At 47.3% G+C, this 26,185-nt stretch overlaps 2 protein-coding genes across 3 annotated transcripts in view; both read right to left on the reverse strand.

Annotated features, from left to right (window-relative positions):
• LOC142582543 (uncharacterized) overlaps positions 1–7,415 on the reverse strand; it is a 59,709-nt gene extending 52,294 nt beyond the window's left edge. For both annotated transcript variants that reach the window (XM_075692385.1, XM_075692381.1), the window contains exon 1: positions 7,213–7,415. In XM_075692385.1, coding sequence (XP_075548500.1) covers positions 7,213–7,267 — 55 coding nt within the window. In that variant the 5' untranslated portion in view covers positions 7,268–7,415. The remainder of the gene's footprint in view (positions 1–7,212) is intronic.
• Positions 7,416–24,598: 17,183 nt separating this feature from the next.
• Positions 24,599–26,185, reverse strand: part of LOC142583522 (glycoprotein antigen BM86-like) — a 44,212-nt gene continuing 42,625 nt past the window's right edge. Inside the window, exon 24 of the mRNA XM_075694011.1 lies at positions 24,599–24,769. Coding sequence (XP_075550126.1) covers positions 24,733–24,769 — 37 coding nt within the window. The 3' untranslated portion in view covers positions 24,599–24,732. The remainder of the gene's footprint in view (positions 24,770–26,185) is intronic.

Consider the following 26,185-nt stretch of genomic DNA (forward strand, 5'->3'; position numbering starts at 1 on the left):
TCAATCAGTAAAAAGCTTTCCCATATTTTTCTGCTGCGTTTTAAGCATCGCCATATCTTCAACTAACTTGGTTTGTCCTGCCAGTATTTCTTGCAGCAATTTTTCAATATCGGGGCCTGGATTTGTCTCAACGTCACTGCACAGCAAAAGTAAACACATACAGTACATTTCGTAAGCAACATTAGCACAACGCCAGGGGCACGGCAAGACCAAAAGACAGCGGCAATCGCTCTTAAATGAGGCAGATTAGTAACTAACCTGCATAAAGCATCGTCGTCCCTGCATCGGCGTCGTGAAGGGCGATCATTCTTAAGTTTTATGGAATGTTTATGGAATAACCTGCTGCAGATAACATAATTCTAGTCCTTCAGCTGGATTATTCAGAGATGCAGATTACTTGAAGGAGATATCGAAACATATATTCAACTAATTAACAAAAATTCGCTAATTATCTATTCATTTAAGTACTTTACGGCACATATTGCAGTTTAGGAACTGTAGCCGGTGACTTTGCAAGGCGTATGTACTTAGAATGAATTTCCACAATGACGCCACTCGGGTTACCAACACTATGCAAAACCGGCTTTGCAAATATATGACGCTGATGAAGGGCTACATCGGACCATGAGCGGGAATAATGAGGACACTCCAGGGCCCTCGGATTACATTAGCTTTATTGCTCATTGCATATTGAGGCAACCTCTGCTTCCGCAGCTTTGACGTCATAGGGCAGCATATACGATCGCTTATTGGCCAATAGCCTGCTTCTATAAGCCCACTTTTTACGTGAGATCTGCGATTGGAAGGATGTGAAAGGCGCTGGCTAACGTTCCCAAGGCTAATGTTGTACGTTGTACAGATACACAAAACCAGCACATTGCGATTGATTTCTTCTGGCTATCCACGCCACGTTGCTACACTCTTCCTTTTTCATAAGTTATTTCATTCTATACTTAATTGCGAGCCTTATATCGACCCTGCCGCTTACATATCTCATCGCACTAGCTATGAGTTACATGTTAATTGTCGACGAGCTAGCACTAAACCACTCTCTGTTTCTGATTTGTCTGAGACCAGCCAAAGACTGGAATGGCATTTCCCACAACATCGGTGTTATCACCTGCCCTTCGACCTGGACATTAAATGTAGCTAATCTTCTTTCCCAGTAAAGCCACACGTAACGATTTTTTCTACGTATTCCTGCACCTACACCCCCTCACCACGCGGGGTATTTAAAGAAAATAAAAAAAATCAAATGAAATAAACGAATGACAAACACATAAGAAATTGAGCGGGAAGGTGGTTGCCGCGTTAGTTGAACTGGTAAAGCGCCGCACTCACAATGCGGGAGATGTGCGTTCAGTTGCCGCGTGCGGTAAGTTCTGTCTTGGCACTCTTTCATTTCCTTCTTACTTAATAACTGCACATTTCAGTTAAACGTAAGTTATTTACTCCTATGCTTTCCTTGGCTTCATTTCTCTCTTCGCCTCGTGCTATAATTATACGAGAGTTCATTGCCTCCAGCTGCAGGAAACTATACACAAGTCCGAAAATAAAATAAAGGTCCCTTGCTTCGACTTTCGCTTCAGTGGGCGAAAACAGATTCATGTTTCTTTCGATGCTCTCATCTCTGTTCTGCTCCGCTCTCCCTCCTCTGACGAGAATAGAGCTGGAAATCCCCGCTGTTCATGGCGCACCTCTACACCTGCAATTCACTGACAGCCCTCGAAGGCGCACGCTTCCTTCCGCGCAAACCTCAGACAGAATCGAGAATCGCCGAGACATGACACCTTCATCACATGATATCATGCCGCGAGTAGTCGAACGGCGTGACCGAACGCAAGGAATTACTGCGTTGAACGCAGAAAGGATGAACCACCAACAGCGATCGCGGAGCAGAAGTGTTGTGCGTGTTGACAGGGACCGGAAGTCCATCCGTCACGAACCGCAAGGTTAAACGAGCACGTACTATGAGCATCATTTCTAGTTTGGCGCTCGTATACCGCCCCTTCTGAGGACGAGTGAGTGTGTTTATATTTATGAAATTACCTTTAACCCTCTTGCGTTAATTGTCTTCTAATATTGACGCAAAGTGCATCTTGCAAGCGAACCAGATAAATATTGCATATTCCAAAACAAACGAAGCTCTAGAAGGGTTTTGCATTGGAGTAATTCGGTTTCTGGTGCAGCGAAACACTAGCAGCAATAGCCACTTCGACATAGCCCTAATGGTTTTTTGCGAGTGCCCTCTATTTTGCAGTAGGGCTGCCTGCCTCCAAGAATTACTGCAATGCGAATTACGGAGACGTTACTAGTTCAAAACATAAACCAAAGCCTTTGTGTTTTTATCTATAGTTGACACGACAGATTTAAAAAGAACATGTAGAGCCATTTTTTTCTATCATTACTCATTTTGTCAACATTTACTGGATTGAGACTCACCGCGTCTTTCATGAGCACCAGGAGCGTTAACTTAATGTTCTGCTTAAGTAAGAAAGGATAGCGAAGTCAGCACAATATTGATTTTCGTTGCCTGCTACAGGTAAAACATTGAAACAAGACATAAGTTCACAGGGAAATGCAGTCCTCAAGGTTATGAACCGTGGATGAACGGGAATGCCTTACTGATGTTTCAGGCTGCAGTCTCGGACATTCCGTGTTCGATCATTCTTGATCCTTCCAGGAATCGCATTTCCTTTCGCAATAAAATCTATACGTTCATGACTGAACGACACGCCATGTCGTCCATGGTGTCAAGCACCGGCGCCATCTCAGTAAGTCAATCATACGTAAATTGGCAAAAGTACTGAGCATTTTTATGGGCAACTGTAGATCAATAACCCACCTGGTTCCTTCACGGCTGCGGAACCACTCACTACTACGACGCCGACGATGAGACACGTGAAGAGTGCAGAACGCATTTTTACGTTCTACCATTCGCGCTGCTTCGTTGGACAGGCGGAAAAGATGCATGTACGACGAAACATTCCGTATAGGGTCCGCCGACACTACGTTCATAATGTTTGCCACAGCACGAGCGTCCGCATCAAGTACGCGAGGGACATTCTCACGAGGAGCGCGAAGCCGCCATGCACAACCGGTGTTCCGACAGATAAGCGCCCAAGACGAATTCCAGGGGCAGCGGGAATGAAAATAAAGTATTGCGAAACGTCGCTGTCTCAAATAGTCTTGACGAGGCGCCCCGTAAAGAGGTGATATATCAACGGCTATTCTCTGCGCCAACTCTGCGGAGGGTAGCCGGAGCCCAAGCAGCCGTGAGATGTGTGACGGCGAGCTACGACAGGCAATTGAATGTCGCGGGCGGGCAGCGAGAGAGGGAACAGGCGAGGAAGCACGGACCATAAAAGGGAGAAGAAGTCGAGAGTGCGTGGGAGAAGCGAGCGGTGCCAACGTCGACGTGCACGAGGTGGGCCGGTCACTCACACCGAATCGCAGGGGTCTGTTCGGTTTGAGCGAATACGGTGCTTATTTAATTTTGTTGATATAAGGATATACATTGCCGGAATCAATATTTAAGGTCCACTTAATAGAAAGAAATGAGACGATTGGCCAGACTTAAACTCAAGCTTTGCTCTCAGAAAATGGAACTTCCTTGCTCTCCCTGAAGGAGACATCCTGATACGCAACTATTACATTTATCCAGGCCATCTGTGTGACATTTTCTGGGCGCTCTTACTCTCGTACTCGGCTTCCGTCCCGACTTGCTCAGCACTTGTACATAAAATGAATTTCCGGCGGGAGACTTAGCTGACTGCGCTTTCACCTTTTGTCCCCTGCTTAAACGGGTGCGAATTACGCATACGCATAGTAAGTATATATACTGTTGTTTCTAACCGAATCTAGCTGAAGCTTCAGGTTGAGTAAAGGGTTAACTTAGCTGTTGTGCTGGCAATGCAAACACAACGCGTTAAATATGGTCGTAGGTTGCCTTCACATTCTTCAGATAGCAAGCAAACGTTATATTACTGTATTTGTTCAAAACAGAATCGTCCCGCTCAAAACAGCGCAAGTATTATTTTACACATGACTTAGAAACACAGTGAGAAGTTGTTGTTAAGAAGCAATTATGCTGAACTTTGCACCTCGGCTATCTGAACTCAATATGTATAAGAAATAAGTGACCACTACCGCTTACGAGGTGCCCAAGAAGGAAAATTCCTCGTGACCCTCGGAGTTACGACGTTTTGCTGTCACCAACTGCAGCTTTATAGATGTTGCTCCTGCATTAATCCAAACATACTCCCTCTCCCTCACACTCTTATAAAAGCGAAGAGGTCACACACCTATATATATGAAAATATGACAGACGCTTCTTAACGAAACCAAGACGCCAATGCACATGACGTAAATGCGAACGCAAGGAGTTTGCACTTTCCGGCTACTACAGGGGTGATACAAGAGCGGTACTAAAGGATACATTTCATGCAGCATCCGGAAAACGAACAACAACAGCGAAGACAAGAACTAGGGACGGAATGTCTATAGCGGAAAGCAAGGCTGTAAATTCCGAAATCTCGCGGGGCGGCATCAAGACTTCTCAGCACACCATGCTGCACGCATTCTTGAGAGGACGCCTAAATTCGCGCCTGAATTCCCTTATTAGAGACAACGCCTGAATTCGGTAAAAAAAATTCCTCTCCCGAAATCGAAATTCTGCTTCCAACAGTCACTACTATTTGAGTTCCTCTGCTAAATGCAACAAATTTCATTCAAATTGGTCCAGGGGTTGTTCCTTAAAGAACGTCTATACCTTTTTTTTATGTAGTTGAATGGGCGGCGTCGGAGGTGGCCCAGTTTCACCGCTCACGTTGCGATTACTTTGGTGAAGAACTCTAGTATAGCGAATCGAGATGCGCCCAACAGTAAAAAAAGAAGCAACGAAAGCACCTGAAGTTTCATCTGAGTCGCCGCCTTCTCGTTGCTGGTACACAGAGGTATTTTAATGCGTAAGCATTCTTTGGCGAGCCCTGTCACGCGAAAGGTGTAATGCCTCGTATATGTACATAAATGGGTAATTTGCAATGTTAAGACATTTAATCGTTATGATAGTGTAAATGTACATGATTGGTGGCTTTTACGCGATAAGAAACAATTTCATTTCAGTTCATTTATTTACTCTCAAGGCCGTACAATATAAAGCAAAAGAATTAAATCGAAAGGGAATCCCTTAGAGATAAATACGGCTCCTTAGAAAATGCATAGGGAAGCTTATAGTAGGGGTGGGCCAACGGAAATTTGTGGGTGGGCCAACTTGAAACTTAGGGTTGGGCTATACTGAAAATTTTCAGTGCGCCAGCTTAATTTAAGGGGTGCGCCAGCTTGACATTTATATATAGGCGAAATTTGCGGAGGGCCAACTTGAAATTTGCGGCCGAGCAAACGCAAATTTGGGGGTGGGCCAATTTGAAGTTTGCATGTGGGCTAACTTAAATTTGGAGGTGGGCCAACTTGAAATTTGCATGTGGGCCAGTTTAAATTTAGAGGTGGGTCAACTTGAACTTTGAGGGTTGGGATGGCCCGAGTGAAATTTGGGGGTGGGCCAACTTACATTTGGGGTGGGCCAATTTCAATTTCGGGGTGGGCCTACTTGAAATTTGGGGTTGCCACAAATGAAATGTTGGGTTGGGCCGACTTGAAATTTGAGGGTGGACCTACTTAAATTTGGGGGCGGGTCAACTTGAAATTTGGGTGAGAAGCCAACTTGACATTTTATATCCTAGCGTAGGCTAGGAAAAGCAAGTAAGCAAAACTAAGCAAGTACTAAGTCACAGCCGAGCCAAACAATGCTTACGCATTAGTAGACGATTCTAAGAAATTCTGTAGCTTTATCTTCTTTCATTCGTCCTCCTCACCCGGCCCCTTCCTTACCTGCCCTAACCACCTTGGCCTCTTGTTTTCGTCTTACGATCTTTGACTTCAGACACCGATAGACAGCTGGTGCAACCAGTCTCTCAAATAATGCTCAGTATATAAATTATTCAGCGACACATTAGAGAGCTTTAGAATAGGGGCCCCAATAGTTTGGGGCCCCGAAGAGCTTTGCGGGTATTAGCGTTGGGGCACGTAGGAAGGAAGAGATTTAGAATAGGGTTTTACGTCTGCGGATAGCGTCTTGCGCTGACAGCGCCACTACGGCGTCAAAAAAAAGCTATTAGAAATAATTAAATAATATATACCATTTTATGATAGGAATAATAATTTTGAATTTCGTGTATTCGCATTTAATTACAATTTAGAGGTTATTCTATTAGCAGCAAACAATTAGTTACGCTTAGTTCTGAGCAAACCAACTTTACTAGCCTTCACCAGCCAAGCTTAGCCGTGTTAGGCCTACGAGCTATAAAATCCACAATCGAATTCAAATTCAGCGGCGTCTAATGAGTCAATCTTCATAACACACGCTAGTTCAGAGAAATCGATAATCGCAGTCACTTCTCCTAGCTTGCGAACTTCACGCGTTACCGCGAATCGAACCCACTTTGGTGCTAGGTTAGAGTTGTCGCTTCGATGGGTGCCGCCATGTTTGCCGACGCAAAACTTTTGGGGCCGCTATTTGGGCTCCCGCTAAATCGGTGAAATAGCGTTCCCAACGCAAAACCCAAAGTCAGTTTGCGTCTTGCGCATGCGCAGTGGCTTCGACGCTATTTCTTTGGGGCGCCAAAACGTTTGGGGCCCCTATTCTAAAACTCTCTATCGGTGTCTCTCACAATCGTAAAGGTTCTGTGCGTTACACTGGAAGAAGGTAAAGATGTGCTCAAGCTCATTATTAGTGCTTAGCACCATTCTATGGCTGCGTAAGAAGACCCGCCCAACGTGTGGCAGAAAACAAGACGGCGCTTCGCCGCTCGTAGGCACCCTCGGCATGCAAATGAAACAAATCTTGGTGCAGCGCGTAACGTGGCCGATAACGCTTGCACCGTGCGTCTGGAATATTCTTTTTCTTTACTGTGGTGGCTCGCGGCCAATTTCTGGCGATGCTTCGTTACGCAACGTTACGCAAACGCACGCTCTCTCTGTGCTATACATTATGTGAAAACCTAAGTAAAACTCTTTACAACACCCTACATCGCAAAAATACAACACGCGTAGCGCGTGTTGTAGGCGGTATACAAATTGCGATTCACGTTGCACCGCGTAACCCGCAGAAAGAAGGCAGGACTGATCGACTGGACGCGGAAATAGACCACTTACCTCGGGCTTCGACAAGCGCACTGCAGATCACAGCACTGATGATAAGAGGACGCATCGTCCTCTACGGTTGTTCACTTTTGAGAGATGCACGTCGAATGACCAGCAACACGACGACGGCGACACTTTCTCGGCGACTGTAGCAGAGAGAGAGCACGGCCCTCCTTCGCACCACCAAACTCCTCGACGCACTACGCAATCTGCCGCGCCGGTTTGTTTCTTTGCGGGGCAAATGTTGCGGAGAGAAAAGCTTCTCGCGCGTAAAGGTCGTACGACTTACGTCACGCGGTGGCGGCGAATGATCGAAGGAACGCGCCCGCGTCCCTCTCCCCCTCGCCGTTACGCTTGTCCGTGGATGCGCCGGCACGGCAGCAACGTGAGTGCGTGCCATCTGCGATGGTGGCTCGGGTGTCGCGGCTCGTCAAGCGCTGCCCGCAGTATTTGTTTGTTGAAAGCCGTGCGCGTAGCAGCGTGCTTGCCGTCGCTTCCGCCGATACTTAGGTCGCGCGTAGCATAAGGTTGTCCGCGATTTCTCGTGCTCTCCGAAATCGCGTCACTGCCCGTCTCCCAATGTGATTTGAAAAGTGCCCGTATTTCGATAGCGGTGTGGCATTAACGTAGCCGTGCCCTAAGAATTGTTGTGTTTCCACCTATCGGGGATACTATACGACCCACGATGCAAGGTGCACGTATGCAGCTTTCATCAGGATAGTCGTCTGTGCAAAAAGTGTGGATACGCTTTGTATACCACAATAAGATTTCACTACTTTTCAGCACTCCAGGGAGAGTAATGTCCAAACTGTTTAAATCAGGATTGGCCCGCACGATTTTTAACATTATGCTGCTCGCAGAGCATTTATTCGGTACTTAAGAAGAGAGGTGTGAGAGAGAAATTCATTTACAGAAAAGCAGGGAGGTCGGCCTGAGCTATATCTCGCTCTGGCCTGCTGCTCTACACTGGAAGAAATGGAAGTGGAGGAAAAGGGCTGGCGTAAGGTTATGGTGAGATGAGGAGAAGGTGCGTATATACAATTTCACAACGTTGTGGCACCTCTAAAGCCGTGTGTGTGGCCCAGTGGCTTGTGAAGAGGCCTTAGCGGAACTACACTGTTTGCATTAGGCCAAGGACACAAAAGAAACTCGTCTGATAGCGGCCTCTTATCGACGTTTGCAATTCCTGTCCTTCACGCTTACGCGGAACAAACGCAAAATATGTGATCGACTGTTTCTGGCACCTGACAGTATTCACAATTTGGGCTAGTAACACTGCAACCTATGGGATGTCTGTAACGCTTCATGAGGGTGACTCAAAGACTAATTCGGTGCAACTTGCTTGTTTGGCTTCTTTTGAGCTTGTGAAGCACGCGGACTTTAATTTCTGGGTCCCATTTATGCAGTCGCTTGTGTCGTCATCTGTCTTGGTTCAATACTCTAACGTAAGAGCTGCATATTACGCAACGAAGTGGTGCGTTTGTGTCTGTTCGTGAGAACGCAATGCGTACTTCAGGAGCATTAGTAAAAGCAGTTTTCACTTCAGCGTCTGCCTGTTCATTCCCTATCACGCCAGAGTGTGCGGGTATCCACTGAAAGGTGATATGGTGGCCCTTTCATCTGCATGACCGAGGTGCTGCATAACTTCTATAACTTTTGAATAATACGGGCCCCGGCGTTTGAGGACACACTCAATAGTTTGAAGAGCTGGCTTGGAATCGAAGAATATCGTCCATGCGTGAAGAAGCTCCTAGGAAAGAAATCTAAGTTCCTCCTGGATAGCTACAAGCTCTACGGAAGTTGCTGTTACCTATGGTCTAAATTAAACCGTCGAGTGATGGTCGTATGCGCGATGACGAATGCTACAGTGCATGCATGCGGTGTGACATATCCATCGGTATACACGTGTACAGTATGTCTATGCAGTACGCTGCATAAATGTGAAACAATGTAAGTTCGTTGAAGCCAATGAATGGAACGGATGACATTTTTGTAATTGCAGGGATCTGCTGCGTAACGAAAGGTTTAGGCAGGAACCACAGAGGTATTCTCGGAATACACACGGGAGAAAATCGTGATGGTAGAGTATTGTGATGGCGCGATATAGCCCTGGAAAAGCTGAAACCTGGGTGGGTGGCAGGGATGGATAACTCGCAAACTTTTCTTCCCGAATGAACGAAAGTAAGAAGTGTGGATGCTGCTGCTGGATTGAAAGAAAAGAAAGAAGAAACGTTAAAAAAGTGCTCCCCTCTTAATACCAAAAAGCTGAGTAATAAAAATGTTGTGCCGCATGTGTATAAACACTTGTGCAATATTTACCTTCACGAAAAGTCACCTATAGTAAAAACGAAAATGGTAATAGCGTCCACACCCTTTAATTATTATTTGCGTAATATTTTAGACGACGTTTTCACCGAAAGTTTGTTCATATCAAGAAATCCAAATAGCGTGAATATGCTTCCTTAAGCAAAATTACTGCGACCGTAAATGTATGTAGGTCCTCCAGCATGGCGCCTAATATCCGGCGCGCGTTCGCCGCCACCTTGTTACGTCATGGCGGCAGTGCTGTGGCCTCGTTCTCGGTCTGTTTTAGGTGCTGGTGCTCATAGGCGTGCGCCTTTGCCCATATAGTTATGTGAGGTGAGACATTAAAAAGTGTTGTTTTATGTTTATGTATGGATCTTTGCCGTATTTCAGGCTTGTTTATTGTGTGCTGCGCTTGGAGCGATGACGGAACGCTATGACACTAGCAGAAGCACATGATTTTGGTGCTTTTTTCGGCGGAGTAACTGGGCACATGTTTTCCCGCTTCGGTTTGGCTGCTGGCTTCCAGTTAGAAGCCTTTTTGACGCTACTTTCGCAGAGAAATTTATATATATAATTTATATAAATTTATATATTTCATAAACAAAACATGCCCAAGTGATATATACTAGATGCATGTCAGTGCATTTGAATGTTAATTTAGCGTCCAGACAGTTGCTAAAACACACACACACACACACACACACACACACACACACACACACACACACACACACACACACACACACACACACACACACACACACACAGACAGGTTCTCGGTCCGAAACCGACATGACACGAATTTCGTAGAACTCGGAGGGGACCCTCGCAGTGTGCACGGGTAGCCATTGTCTTGCGTCTTGGTCGGCGCGTGGGAAGAGGGCTCCGACGACGTTCCCGCGGCAACTCCCCCACCCTTAGCAGATCAGGTCCGCGTTGGTGGGCTCTGTAACAATAGTTGGCCCGCCGAACTTATTGAGTCACAATGGCGATTTTGTGACGCCGTGGCTAGAGGTTTGCGGCGGAGCTCCAGGAAAAGATGACGCCCGCGGTCGCAACTGCTTGGCAAAACTTGTACTGCAGCTGGCCGTTCTTAACAACCGCTAAAGCCGAACAGCGCCGCAGAATACAGTCGAATTAGAATTCACCTTGCACGACCGCACATGATGTTGCCAAACCGGGCGTCGCTCGCCGCTACAGGGCCGCTGACACGACGTGAGGTCGACACTCATGTGATATTGTTAAAAAAACTACAATGGTGTACACGATATTCCTATGCATGTCAGATCCTTATTTGAGTGTTATGTTGTCCACGGCTGGTGTACTTGCAGGAAACACTTTCGCGGCTTGCATATATTTATTCATTCACAACACCTTACGCTCCCATTCAAGGGCATTGAGCAACGGGGGCAACAGTAATTACATGACATAAAAATAACAAAGTGCAACATCCTTATACAATAATAACACGCAACAAATTCAGGTTGTCACAGAATGTTTTACGATTCGAGATGGATGCAATCTGATCTGGGAGACTGTTCCAATGTGAAATAGCTCTAGGTAGTGGTGATGAGTTAATACCAGCGTTTGACCATGAATGCGCATGAAACTAAGTGCGTTGTGAATGCTTCGAGATGTGTGCAGAGGAGCATGAAGCGGCAAACAATGAAAGTTATTACCATAAATGTACCTGTGAAATAGACGTAAAAGAGAAATGACGCGGCGATCTTCCACTGACTGAAATGCAAGACCTTGTTTTATTCGGGTAATGCTCGAATGATAGCCGTAGTTGCCAGAGATGAATCTGGCTGTTCTATTCTGAACTAAAATACGGATTAGATAATCTTGATATGGTGACCACGTGGATGAAGCGTATTCTAGTAGTGGGGGAACATATAAGTAAGATATCAGTAAGAACATAAGTAAAACATAAGCGGAACATAACATTAGTAGAGCATAAGTAGAAGAACTAAGTAAGATATCAAGCCACTTCGCCAGTTATTTTTATTACATTCATCAGATTCTTGATTCAGCTATCTCAAGATACTTTTCTGGCGTGAAAAGGCTGGGGTGAGGTCAAGCTTTTGGCGGTACATGGGAACGGCGATGCGTTTGCGTTTGTGTAGCATTATCATCATCATCAGCCTGGTTACGCCCACTGCAGGGCAAAGGCCTCTCCCATACTTCTCCAACTACCCCGGTGATACACTAATAGCGGCCATGTCGTCCCTGCAAACTTCTTAATCTCATCCACCCACCTAACTTTCTGCCGTCCCCCACTACGCTTCCCTTCCCTTGTAATCCAGTCCGTAACCCTTGCACCTCTTTTTTTGTGTTTGTGTACGATGTACTGATTAAAAAACTCGACGTGTTTGAGGTACTCGAAAGTCCATACGTGTACATCTACGTGTACCCAATCGGCTGCCATATGTCAAGCTTGTGCAGCTTTATCATTTATTGTCGAATATGGAGCATGCAGTAGATGATCTTGAGTGGTACTCACGAAAAAGCAATTTAGAAATCCATGGTGTCACAGTGAGTGATAACGAGGACCTACGAAAGGTGGTGGAATCTATTGCAACCAAACTCGAACTTCCTAGGCCCAGTCACGACGACATTGAAGCCGTGCACAGAATCAAAGGCAAAGCTAACTCCGTCCCACCTATTCTGGTGCGATTTTCAAGGAGTGAAACAAAAGAGTGTTGGATTGAAAAGCGGAACAGACTGAAGGGTGAAAAGATATACTTGAACGATAATCTAACTTCCCGAATGAAGAAACTGCTATGGATGACAAAAAATCTGGCGAAAGGTAAACAATATCGCTTCGTCTGGGTGCGCAATGGCAGAATACTTGTAAGAAAACGCGAAGGAACGTCAGTGTTACGCGTCGACAATGAACAAGGCTTACATAAAATAATCTAAAATGATTAACCAAGTACACTCAACTGAACAATGGCTATCAATGAAAGACGAGTGGGCATCAGATCTTTCTAGCAGCTTATTGCTTGAGCTAATCCATTTGAATGTGAGAAGCCTACGCAAACACTGGGACATGTTAAAGATTCACCTAGCTGAAGCACTGCCATCATTGCATGTTTTAATTTTAACCGAAATCAATATTTCAAAAGACGAATGCACTCATTTTGCACTGCGTGGTTTTCAGTCTTTCTTTTTGTGCAGGGATAACAAAAGAGGCGGTGGCATAGCGGTCTATGTAAAAAGTGATTGGCACTGCGAACGAGTGTCCTTTGATTTTCAAGATGCTGAAGTAGTTACTGTACTAATGACTAAAGCAGATCTGGAATTTACAGTATGTGCTGTTTATAGGCCACCGAGCACTAACCTAAATACATTTTTAAACGATTTGGCAAGCTTCCTCAAAAAGTACGCAGACAGAAGCAGCATTATTTTGGCCGGTGATATTAATATAGACATTTTTACAACAAATAAGCCTGCAACATCTGATTACTTAACACTTTTGGCAAGCTACGGACTCGAAAACAAAATTCAGAGTTATACACGAGAGGAAATTCTCGGTCATCGTTTAACAAGGTCGTGTATAGACCATATCAGCACAAAAATGTGCAAATATAATTCATTTGGCTGTGTTATGAAGGAAAAAGTAGCGGACCACTACTTTATCGCTATAGCAGTTTCAGGAGATGCTGCTGCTTTGACTGAAACAAAAACTGTAGAGAAATATGTTTTGAATTCTAATGAAGTAGATAAACGTGTGAGAACATTCAACTGGGATTCTTTAACGCGGCACAGCCACCTAAAGTCTTACGAACTGTTTGTAGAGGCCTTTAGAGAAATTTACCTTTGCTTAGAAAAGAAAATAAAGCTTAAAAGAAGAAATAAAGATAGCCCGTGGATTGATAACGAAATAACGGAGCTTTGCAGCGTTAAAAGCAAGCTCATTAGAAAATGCCAAAATAAACCCGGCGACGCTCTTACAAGAGAAAATTTAGGCAGATGAGAAACAAAGTAAACGCTAAAATAAGACCAGCTAAGAAGCGCTACCACTCAGGCAAGTTTGCAGCTTGCAGTCGTAATACCGGTAAAACATGGAACTTGGTTAACACTCTAATAGGGAGACCTGCAAAAAATAGTATTGATTATACTCTTGCGGACGCCTTTCTCGAGTCAACTGCTGTAAATATAGCGACTGATTTTAACAAACACTTTACCGAATCAGTAAACAACATTACAAATGGGTGCATACCGGCAAATATCCGAAACAATGTTACGTTCTCTAACATTCATTCTGCTTTTCTGCCTACCGTTGATGAAGCAGAATTGTGGGATATTATACGATCCATGAGTTTAACAAAATCTCCAGGTTTTGATAAAATTAGGATAAGAGATATAGCTGCGAATTTCGATGTGCTCAAATCAACACTACTTTGCATCCTAAATGAAACATTAAAAACCGGTCAGATACATGAAAACATAAAGGTTAGCATTGTGAGACCTCTCTATAAGAAAGGATCTCGAAAACTTTACGAGAATTACCGACCAATTTCAATTCTTTCGTCTTTGGCAAGCATATTGAAAAAAAATAGTCTATGTTAATATGGCCTCATTCTGTGAAAAGTTTAGCCTTATTAACCCACCGCAGTTTGGCTTTCGCTCGGGACATACTACTGTGGGTCTGTTGGAAGATTTTAATGACTATATCTGTAACGAAATCGATAAAAACAATGTTGTTTTGACTCTTTTCGTTGATTTACAACGAGCATTTGACACAGTTACTATCAAAACTAAGCAGATGTGGTTTCAGAGGCCCGTATTACTCATTTTTAAAAAATTGTTTAACAGGCAGATAACAGTGCGTCCGTGTGGCGGAGTCCAATAGTTCTTTGTTGCGTGTTAAATCAGGGGTGCAGCAAGGGTCCGTATTGGGACCGCTTTTGTTTAACATTTACATGAATGATCTATCTTGCTTGCTTACCACTAAAATCAATTTATTCATACGCTGATGACACGGCTTTGGTTGTATCAAACAAACTTTCGAACGAAGCCGCTAGAGTGTTACAGTATGATGTCTGTAAACTACTTGATTGGTTCATTAATAACAAAATGTTCATTAATAAATCGAAGACTAATATGATATGTTTTCACAGCCCATATAAAGCAGTCGCGGATATTTCCCCTGTTTATCTCCTTACCAGTGACTGCCTTGCATGCTCATGTCCTCCGGTAGCTCTAGTAAATAGCACAAAATACCTGGGGCTACACTTCGACGACACATTGTCATGGAATGTCCACATTGAAGAGCTCGCAAAGCGCTTACGTGCTGCGTGGGCTCATTTGTATGCCCTAAAATCTTTCTGTGATGTAAATATTCGTAAAATGGTTTACAAGGCACTTGGGGAATCGATCATAAAGTACGGAATAACGATTTATGGCTTTGCTTCTTCTAGTAGGCTTAAGATAATTAACCGCGTCCTAAAAAAAAAATTGCCTACAGCCTCTCGTATGGCACACTTGGTCACGGGGACGATCTCTTGCTGAGCATGTACCAGTCGGACATGTTGTTTGTCGAGCAACAAGTTTTGTTCGACGCCATGTGTAAAAGTTATTTTTCTACTAAATTCAAAAACTTGAATGTGAAATCTCGCAGCTTACGTCAGACAGAAGAATATGTGGTACCTCGTGTGTACACAAACTACGGCAAGAGAACTCGTGCTTTCTACGTGCCGGCTAATTTCAATAAATTTAATGAGAATGATATCGCGGGAACATTTAAACAAATAAAATCACATTTAAGGTCATGGGTGATACGTAATGCCCATATTCTTTGAAGTTTTCTTCGGGATTGGAAGCACGCGAACCTGATTGCGAAGTCACCTCTAATGTCAATGTGTATTTTTTCCCCTGTTGATGCAATAATATCTTTTGTTCAAATAATATCTTTTGTTCACTTTTGCAATATCATTTTTTTCCTATATTCTTTTTATTCATTCATTTATTTGTACACATATCAGTACTACCAGCTGACTGACTGCCCAGCCTCGCACACAAGCAATGTTGCTTATGCGGGTTGGATCTGTATACTATGACATGACTGGATGTAATAAAGATTATTATTATTATTATTATTATTATTATTATTATTATTATTATTAGCACCACGATGATCGAAGGTAGGGCGCGTGACATATTCGCCTGAATAATGCGAGCGTCATGTAGAAATGAATGACAGCCTACGCCATCCGTAGCTTCATACAGCTGTTGACGATAGTGCAATGAGGAAATAAATAAAGAAATCTGAACGAGAACCTAGAAAGCAACCCGCGCACAAGTCTTCCCGTGCATAAGCTTACCATGCCTGGGAGCTCCGTACTCTCTGAACAAAGAAACAAGTAGGGATGTGCGAATGTTCGAAACTTTCGAATGACTAACTGAAAGGTGTCGTCTCGATTCGGTCTTCGAATCGAATAGTCACTATGCCTAAAAGCAAATATGTTTCGAATACTTTCCGACTATTTCAAAAACACCAACTGCATCCAATTAAACAAAAAATTGATGCAAAAGTATAATAAACTTTCACCTCCACGGGCATAGTATAGACATACATGCGGACTTGCGTAGTAGAGCCGGGGGGTGGGGGAGATGTTACGCAAGTGTCCATCTAGTGGACATGTCCGTTTCGTCTGCTGCTGAATTGCTAATTGACTGGGGATGCCTGTCTCCTCCTGACACGTAATCCAGCTCTGCCAATCAACACTTCAACAACAGACAAAATGGCTATGTCTACTACGTGGAGACTTACAGAATACACCCCACCCCCTCTCCCCAGGCTCCGTCGCTCAGGTAGCCATAGTTTATAGGCTACACTACAGATATCATTCGCACTAACTGAAGATTCCTGCACATGCGAAGAAACTACTTGTTTGCTCATAACCCTCCATGAGTGCTTTTAATAAACAACGATTCATAACGTACCATGTATAATGACAGAAACTTGCTACCTTTAAGAATACTTAGGATAGGATAGGAATAAACTTTATTTGTCCAACGGTTGTTGATGTTGGTGCCCGGGGCTAGGCTGCCAGAGTTCCATCGCCCGAGGAAAATCTTTCGAGATCCTCGGCAACGGCCCTGGCCCGCTGGACGGCCCACTCCTGGTCTTCGGGTGCCTCGCTGAGGAGGGCGGCTTGCCATCTCTCAGCGAGGCGCCCCGCTTCAGAGGGTTCTGCTGTTGTATTCCCCCTTCCTCTTTGTCCTTGTTCCACGTGGCGTCGGCATTCCCAAAGCACATGGGCCATATCGGCCCGTTCGTGCTCGCACCACGGGCAGCCGGGCGACGGGTGCAGCGCGGGCCACAGGCGGTGCAGGTGGTAGGGGTTGGTGAAAGTGCCCGTCTGCAACCGTCTCAGGTCGACCGCCTGGGACCTGTCTAGGCGCCCGTGGGGTTGTGGATATTTTCTACGTTCTTTCCTGTAGTGACCAAGCACCTCCCGGTACGTTGCCGGAAACTCCTTGACAGCGCAGTCGGCGTCCTCGTGATCCCCAGCTCCGTCCGCCGCGATTTGTGTTGTATTGGTAACAATAGCGGCCGCGCCAGACGGGGTGGCAGCCGCCGTCGCCGTCACTCCTCCGCTGGGGTCCCGCACAACAACGGCAGCGGCTGCCCTCTGGGTGACCGCGTCGCGGCGGGTAAGCTGCCTCGCGACGAGGTGGGCGCGCTCGTTGTGGTTGGGAGGAGTGTCGTTGCGTCTTCGGCCGTTAGCATTGTTGGTGTCATTATTGTCGTGGCTGTTGTTGGTACTGCCAAGCTCCCCGACGTGCGCGGGGAACCACTTGAGGGACTTGTTCGTAATCGTGCCGGATCCGAAGTCCCCGGCCCGGGCGTTGAGCATGCGTGCCACATCCGCGGACACCCAACCTTTGGTGTAATTCCGAATCGCTGATTTGGAGTCGCTGATGATCAGGTTATCCTCCGTACCTCCGTGGAGTACCGCGAGGGCTATGGCCATCTCTTCCGCTGCTTCGGCCGACGGCAGCCTCGCTGATGCCGTGACTCGGATCGTTCCCTTTGTATCTACGACTGCCATGGAGAAGGCGGGCGCCGCCGCCGTCGGCCGGCCGTGTCGATGTTGCCGTTGTTGCTGCTGCCGTTTTTGTCGTAGTAGCAGTAGTGGTGGTGGTGCTGGTAACTGCGGTTCGTCTCGCACATTCCCTTGTTGCGGTGGTGGTGGTCGACGTTCCTCGTCGCCATCAGAGTCACCGACTGGCCGTGGGTACCTGGCTGCATCGACGAAGAGAACGCCTTCTTGTCTTCCATGCTTCTCGAGAATTGCTACCGCCCTGCGTATACGTCTTTGCACGTCATGCAGCGGGTGCATATTCTTCGGCATGTTTTCCGTCTGTATGGCGTCCCTAACTTCCGGTAGCAGTGATTCTTTCAGTCCACGCGCCTCGTGATATCGAATCCCGAGCAAGTCTAGTATTCGTCTTCCCGTTACGGTGCTCGACAGCCTCTCCAGCTGCGCGATTCTCTGCGCCTCGGCGATCTCCTCGAGCGTGTTGTGTACGCCCAACTCGAGGAGCCTGTGGGTTGGCGTGTACTGGGGTACTCCCAGGGCGGTCTTGAACGCCCTGCGGATCGCCACGTTCAGCTTGTCGGTTTCGCTCCTGTTCCAGTCGGCGTATGCGGCGACGTACGCTATGTGGCTCAGCGCGTATGCCTGTATCAGCCTCGTTACGTTGTGTTCCTTCATTCCCTTCCTCTTGTTCGCGACCCGCCGCACGAGGTGTGTGGCGGCGGCCACTTTCTTCTGCAGTCGGGCAACCAGCTCGCGGTTGGCACCGTTCTCTTCCAGCCACAGGCCGAGCACTCGCAACTTGGACACCGTCGGTATTCGGGTCCCCTCTCTCGTCGTGACGCGGACGCCCAAACGACGAGCGTCCAGCACGGCCTGCGGAAGGGGCCCTTTCTTGCGCGGCCTGTGGAGCAGGATCTCCGACTTGTCGGGTGAGCAGACGAGTCCCGTGTCTTCGAGGTGCCGCTCCACCTCCCGTACAGCCCGCTGCAGTCGGTCTTCCATTTCTCCGACGCTCGTGTTCTCCGTGGTCCACACCGTCACGTCATCTGCGTATATCGTATGATTGATGCCCTCTATCGCGTCAAGACGCTCCGGCAGGCCGATCATGACGAGGTTGAAAAGCATGGGGGAAAGTACGGAGCCCTGCGGCGTTCCCGCACCACCCATGCGGACCGTTCGTGGTGGGGCCCCGTCGATCTTGACTGTCGCCTCGCGCCCATTCAGGAAGCTGCTGACATATCGGTGGAACCTCGCCCCGAGATCAAGGCGGCTGATCTTGTCCAGTATGGCCATGTGCTTCACAGTGTCGAAGGCGCTCTTGAGGTCTAGCCCGAGGAGGGCGCGCACGTGTGTGCTCGGAGCGTTCACGACCTGTTCCTTGATCTGCAGCATGGCGTCCTGCGTTGAAAGTCCCTTCCGGAAACCGATGATGTGGGTGCCGAAGGCGTCCTGCTTCTCGAGCAGCGTCGTCACCCTGTTAAGGCAGGCATGCTCCATCACTTTCCCGACGCAGGACGTGAGGGAGATCGGCCTCATGTTTCGGACCTCCAGCGGTTTGCCCGCCTTTGGTATCAGTATAACGTCTGCGGTCTTCCACTCTTGCGGAATTTGGCCCTCCTTCCAGCACGCGTTGATGTACGCGCAGAGCTTCTCGATGGCGTCGTCGTTCAGGTTCCTCAAGATTTTGTTGGTGATCCTGTCAGGACCGGGCGCCGAGTTGGTCTTCAGTAGCTGGAGGACCGTTCTAATTTCCTGCACGGAAAAGTCCGCGTCCAGCTCCTCGTTGGGAGCCCCGCAGTACTCTGGGTGACTCTGCCCTTCCGGGCGTGCGAGGTGCGTCTGCACGATCTCTTCCGCGAAGGCCTCTGGGTCGTCCTTGTACTTGTGTCGCAGCTTGGCCATCTCTGTACGGGTCGCCGTTCTGGTGCTTCCCGGGTCGAGCAGGTGCCTGAGAATCTTCCAGGTGCGTCCAGCGCTCATGTTCCCGTTCATCGTGTCGCACAGCTCCTGCCATTCTTGCTCGCACAGGCGGGCGCAATGCATCTCAATCTCCCGGTTGATTTCGGCGATCTTCTTGCGTATCTTCCTGTTGAGTTTTTGCCTACTCGCTCTCCGTTGCATGGATTTCTTGGCCGCAACAAGATGTGCCAGCCGGCTGTCCACTCTGGACGGTTGGGGAGCGCCGTCGCCCACGGCTCCGCGGGACCTGTCTGCCTCTTCTTTGGGTGGTTCTTGTCGCCAGTCCGTCCATTCGACCTCATCGGTTGCTTTCTCTACGTCTGCGAGTAGTACTCGGCACCATTCGCTGATGTCTTCGATCGGGCCCTCCTTCTTGTCTTGCTCTCTATGTTTCCGGAATCTGTCCCAGTCTACGATTCTCGCCTTTCGGCAGACGCCCTCTTCGCTTTCATCCTCTCCCACGGTCACGCACAGGATCCTGTGGTCACTCCCCAGGTCCTCGAAGGAGTTCGACCAAGTGACCACGCCCGCGCCTGACCAGACGGAGAGGTCGGGGGACGTGTCGCGGCACACTCCCTGTCCGATCCTGGTGTGCGAAGCAGGTTCATTGAGTACTGTCAGGCCGAGCTCGTCCATCAGTCCGGCTAGCCTCTTCCCTTTCGGCGAGTCGGCTCCGTATCCCCATTGCGTGTGCGGCGCATTGAAGTCTCCGCATATCAGCAAGGGACTAGAGGCGGCCTTGGCCATCGCTTCGCGAAAGAGGGCGTCGAAAGTGTGAGTGCGGTATCTTTGCGAGGGGGAGCTATATACGTTGAGCACGAAAAGGCCGGTTTTCCTGCTTCCAATACTCGGCACGACTTCGATCAGTACATGGTCTATGCCCGACTCCTCGTGGAGCACGAGTTCGTGTTCGATGAAGGCCGTCCCGCGCTTAACCAGGGTGCACACCCTGACGTCCCTCCCCATGGATTCGTAGGGGGGACCGCACGTCACATAACCCGGGAGCTGGGCCCGATCGAAAGGTTCTTGCAAGGCAATCACGACAGGAAGTTTGTTATTGGCAAGCGTTTTCATGTATTGCACCATCGTTGCTTTCTTGTTTTTGAAGCCCCTGCAATTCCACTGCCAGACTATGCGGCTATTGTCGGACTTGCGGGACACAGCCATGATGGTTATGCAGAGGTGTTGGGGGGACACAACTGTCCGTGCGTCCCTCCTGCCCCGGTGCGGGTGGCGTTGGCGTTGTTGTCGCAGGCGAGGATGGTCGGTGCGTTTACCGCTTTTGACGATGGTACCCCGGCCCTTCCAGGCAGGTGATGGTGATGTTGCTGTTGCCTCAGCTGCACCGTCCCGTGTTCCAGATCTTCGATTCGCTTATTCATGGCCGCGAGTTGGGTGTTAACCGCTGCGTACTGCGCGTTCCGTCCCGCGTCGGATTCGTTCAGCCTTGTCAGGAGTATGTCAAACATTCGCTCCGTCTTGTCCGTCAGTTTGTTCACCATCTCTTCGATCGCGTCTATCTTTCTGGCTCCTGACCTGGGTCTCTTCAGTGCTTGTGCGTGGTCCAAAGTGTCTTCCGTAGGTGGCGTATCGCTTGTGCCCTTGCGCTTGGAGCCCGCTGCTGCCGGCGCTTCTTCTTCGACGCAACACATGTCCATCTGGCCTACTTCGCCTCCTGTCGCGGTCGCATCGCCTCGCTCGGCGGCCTCGCGGGAGGTGAAGGAGGAGATCCTCTCATGAGGGGATTCTCTCATGCCCTTCAAGATTTCGTTGAGCGTCTGTTGTAGCTCGTCGATTTTCCTCGCTGATTGTTCGTTCTGCTTTCTGGCCCTGCCCAGCTCTTCTCGAAGTTCCTTATTCTCTCGCTCCATTTTCTCCATCCTCGCCGCCAGGAGGGAGTCGGGGGCTTCCCTCGTGCTGCCAGAAAGTGGGGTGCTCTCTACAGAGGATCCATTTCTTTCCGCGACTATGTCGGACCAGGTGACCTTGCGCGGCCCTGTCTGTATATCGCCATGTGTGGCTCGCACGCCGTCTGGCATGGGGCGGTTTCGGTTTCGGTTGCGGCTTCCACTCCGACTCCGGCTTCGACTTCTGTTCTTAGGTCTGTTGCGACTTCGGCTACGTCTTCTTATCGGCGAGAGGGATCCGGATCTCGAGCGACTTTGGCCTTTTCCCTGCGCCATACTGTACCCCGATGGTGATAGGGTCCGCTGAGGGGTCTTTCCTTCTTCCAATGTGTGTTCCTTTTCTTCTCTGCTTCTCGCCCGCCACCTTCTCTCCTTCACAATGTGTGGCAACTTATATTTGGCCTTGCACATTCGGTCGGCCGTTGGGTGCGCCTCGCCGCAGATCCGGCACTTGGGCGTGCACTCGTGTTCGATGCTCGGGTTCTTCGACCCGCAGGCCGGGCATAGTTTGATCTCCGGTCTAGGGCATACGTCGGGTCGGTGGCCGAGCCTGCCGCACTCTTTGCAAAAGTCAATCTGTTTCCGATACAATGATACTCTTATCATGATGCTATTGAAGTAAGCCCATGTGGGGACTCTGTTTCCCTCATACAGCAATATCACGGTGGTCGTACTGCCAAGCCGCTTGGCGTATGCTAAAGAGGGGTTTCTCGAGTTCACCAGAGCATGCATGAGCTGGTCTTGCGTATACTTCAGGGGAATGTTGCGAATAATCCCTTTTGCCATTCGCTCGGGCGCCGAAACGTACGCGTTGGTCTCGTGCCTCTTCCCGTTAATCGTCAAAAACTTGATCTTAGCGATTTTCGTCGCAGTTGTCTCGTCCGGTGTGCTTATCACCAGGATGTTTTGCATGGCATTGGGACAGATCGTGATCATCTCGTCGTCGCCCACTACCGCTTCTTTGCGTATCGCCTCGTCGAGACTCGTTCCGCACGTGTTCCTTATATTCAGCCCGTCTTTCGGTCGAACAATTATCTTGATATCATCCCTGGGTAGTCTGGGCATCCTACTTGCTCGTAGAACTTTGTTCACTATGCTTCGGCCGCCTCGGGGCATCGGGCTTCGCGAGCGGGTGTCGTCCTTTCCCGCCATCTGGGTAGCGTTCGTGCGGTGCCTTCTTCTGTGTGTAACTTCGATCCAACCGTCCGCAACGCCTTCGGCGTCTTCTGCCACGGAAACGCGTTTTGCGTCGTTGGGTCCGTTATCCGGGGTCTCCCCAGTTCTTGCCTCGTCTATCTCCATCTCGGTGGTATTTCGTTCAAACCCCGAGTCCAACGAAGGATGCGCCAGGCCCAACTGTCGTTAGGCCTGGCCTCGCTCACACGGGACTCGTGTGATTTTCGTGCCGTAAAAACTCGCAAAGTTCACGCTCACCCAAAAAGTTGGTATCCCTGGGTTCGCGATGACTTGATCTTTCAGATGATATGCCGCTTTCGGGTGTAGGACGCACAAAAACTGCGGAAACACTCATAAATCGAGGGAGCCGAGAAGCTTCCGCTCCCACTGGCGACTTCTTCTTCTTCTCCCAAGTCTTTAAGAATACTTGGATGGGAACATTGTTCTATATAAATTGTGATACCGGCTGTTCATTACTCGAAAAATATGGGCAAGCTATTCAATATTCGATTCAATTTGTTTGTGGCACTATTCAATTCTTATCCGATTCGACCTCGAAAACCCCTATTCGCCCACCTCCAGAAAAAAAGCCCTGTTCGTGCACTCTTGCAGCTTTAGTACTCTTATAAGCAATCCCTAACACAGAACTAAACAAGAACATAGTTCTTCACTGTCGCGGGTAGCCACTAAACTTGGCTAAAACATGTCAAATCATAAGAGTTTATACCCGTCGGATCAAGTTTCGTAACATTGATAATGAAGCCGGGCTGCGTGAGATGAGCAAGCGGCACAATGCTTACGAATACTCATAGACAACGCACAAAGGAGTTTCTGCATCAATTTTTTTCTTCTTCGGTGACTTCGTGCGCACTCGCTACGCTAAATACATCCCTCTCTGCCTGAGTGCAGTTGTCGTCGCCTGTACACAGGGTGGCTTTGGCAACTGAAAGGCTCGCAATACTGTTAAGGCACCTTTCAAATTATATGGCATATTTTCGAGGTTTCAATTTTCTTTAGCTTTAAATTATGGTACTCGACCTCAAAACCGTACACAAAATACCGGCGAGCATTGCAGCATACAAGATATTTACTAAAATAGTTTGTCTACGAACTATTTTCTGTTTCGTTTCCCGGCAGATTCACGTACCAAGTCGTCATGACGCAGAATATACAGGGTGTTTCAGCGAACACTTTCAAAATTGTAAAAAAATTGCTTGTGGCAGATAGCGCAATTCTAGTCCATGAGCTCGAAGAAGCAGGCATTACTTGCACAAAAATTGGAGCGCATAATCGAATAATTAACAGAAATTTACTAATTAGGTTTCAACTAATTATCTTATGGCGCATATTGCAATTTACAAGTTCTAGCGAGTGAGAGTGCAAAGCATATCCACTTGAAGATAACTGTGTAGATAAAGCCATTTACGACATATGCCCTGTCAAATTTGCGGTAAATATGCCTTGCCGTTCCACTTACGTTCTGAACAAAACATCGTTTTATGTATTCAAGTACAAAAGTAGCTAGAACGCTAATGCCTCTTTGTGCAAAGTTGGGCAATTGATATCTCGAAAATGGTTTCATTCTGAGAATTCGTTCCAAGTGGATCCGCCGTCCGAACTCCCGGGCTGGAGTTGGTAAATTGCAATACGTAGTGCAAAGTAATTAGTTAAAACTTAATTAGTGAATTTGTGTTAATTAGTCAATCATGCATTTCAGTTTTTTTTTGCAAGTAATGTCCGCCCCTTCGGGTATATTAGCTCATGGAGCAGAGCTGTGCTATCTGCTAAGGCCATTAAAAAAAAATTGAAGATGTTTGCTCAAACACCCGGTCCAGGTCACGTGGGAGCAGAACCTCGTGACGTCTTGGAACTCGCTCCATCTCGTTATGACGTCTGCAATGCTGGTACGTCACAATGCTCGGCTCTTGCGCTCAATAAAAATTGAAGGAAACCTTTGAGGTTGAGTGCGCATTTATAAGAATGACATGTTCAGTATTAGAGGCCCAAAAGAGCTTTTATTTTTGTACTCATAATACTGTGGTTGGGAGCGAGCCAAAACAACAAACGCATTGATGCTTCACTTTCATGCCTTGTTTCCCCGAAAGAGAGCTTTTATGAAGTATATACACCTACATGTCTTCGTTCGGTGAGTTCCTGTTTTTTATTCTGAAAAGAAAAAAGAAAATGCACAAAAGTAAAGCAAATGTGCACGCGTATTCATTAAACGTCAACTAAAATATCTAAATCTGAATGATACCGTTACTGGACTTGTCGTTTTATTGTAAAATATCCACTATAAGCTAGTCTGTTTGTAATATAATCGCCTGTGTCCTTTTCATAGGACATCACTAAGGACATTCTTCATAAAGAGATAATGGTGCAACATATTATGCTGGATGCAAAGTGCTCCTGTGAGTTATACAAAGGCTAGCACTGAATTTTGCGTCACACAACGAGTCCTCTGTAACGGGAACCCATGGCTAATGCCTATCTTGTTCCAAGTCCCATTTAGCATCCACTTAGCGTTCTGTGGTATGTGTAACACTACGGTTGTGACCAGCACCCACCCGCTATCTGCTAAAAAGGAATTCTGTGGCATTACATGCCAAAAACCACGATATGATTATGAGACACGCTGTAGTGAGGGATTACCGATTAATTCTGACCACCTTGGGCTCTTTAACGGGCACCCGATGCACTGGTACACGGCTTCTTTGTATTTATCCCCCTTCAAAATACGGCCGCCAAGGCAGTAATTTGATTCCGCGCCCTCAACGAAGTTTAATCGGCTGTGTCACAGGAGTCTGTGCTGGAACCACTATTATTTCTTATCTGCATTAATGATCCGACCGCTAAAATATCTTGTAACATACATCTGTTCGCAGATGATTGTGTTATCTTCAGGGAAATTAAGATCACTGATGATACTGAAACACCCCAACCTGATCTGGATAATATAGATGACTGGTGCGGGAAGTGGCTAATGGAATTAAATGTTAGCGAATGCAAAATAATACGCGTATCCAGATCTAATTGTACTCCTAGTACCTGCCATCTGAGCAACGTTCCTTTAGATTTCGTCGTGCCATATAAATATCTTGGTATACACATTACAAGTAACTTAATTTGGACCTTTCATATACAGTACGTCATTAACAATGCTAATCGCACGCTCGAGTGCTTACGGCGCAAATTTTTCAAAGCACCGATTACTTTAAAGTTGCAGCCCTACATGACTCTAATACGCTCGAAACTTGAATATTCATCTGCGATTTGGGATCCCAGTCACGCTAATTTCATTAGGTCACTTGAACTAGTACAAAATAACTCTACCCATGTCATTCTTTCTAGTTATAACCATGCTGCAGGTATAACCTTAAGGAAAACTAACCTAGCACTTATACCAATCGCTAACCGCCGCAAAATTGCCCGTCTTTCACTATTTTGTAAAATTTTTGATCACACCACGCTTCACGACGATTTCATCCTGCGACCTCAGTACGTTTCAAACTGCGTCGATCATCGCAGTAAGGTGCGAATTGATTCATGTAACACAAACTCTTTTTCAGTCTTTCATCCCCC

The sequence above is a fragment of the Dermacentor variabilis genome, chromosome 5 (genome assembly GCF_050947875.1).
Source record: "Dermacentor variabilis isolate Ectoservices chromosome 5, ASM5094787v1, whole genome shotgun sequence".
NCBI lineage: Eukaryota > Metazoa > Arthropoda > Arachnida > Ixodida > Ixodidae > Dermacentor > Dermacentor variabilis.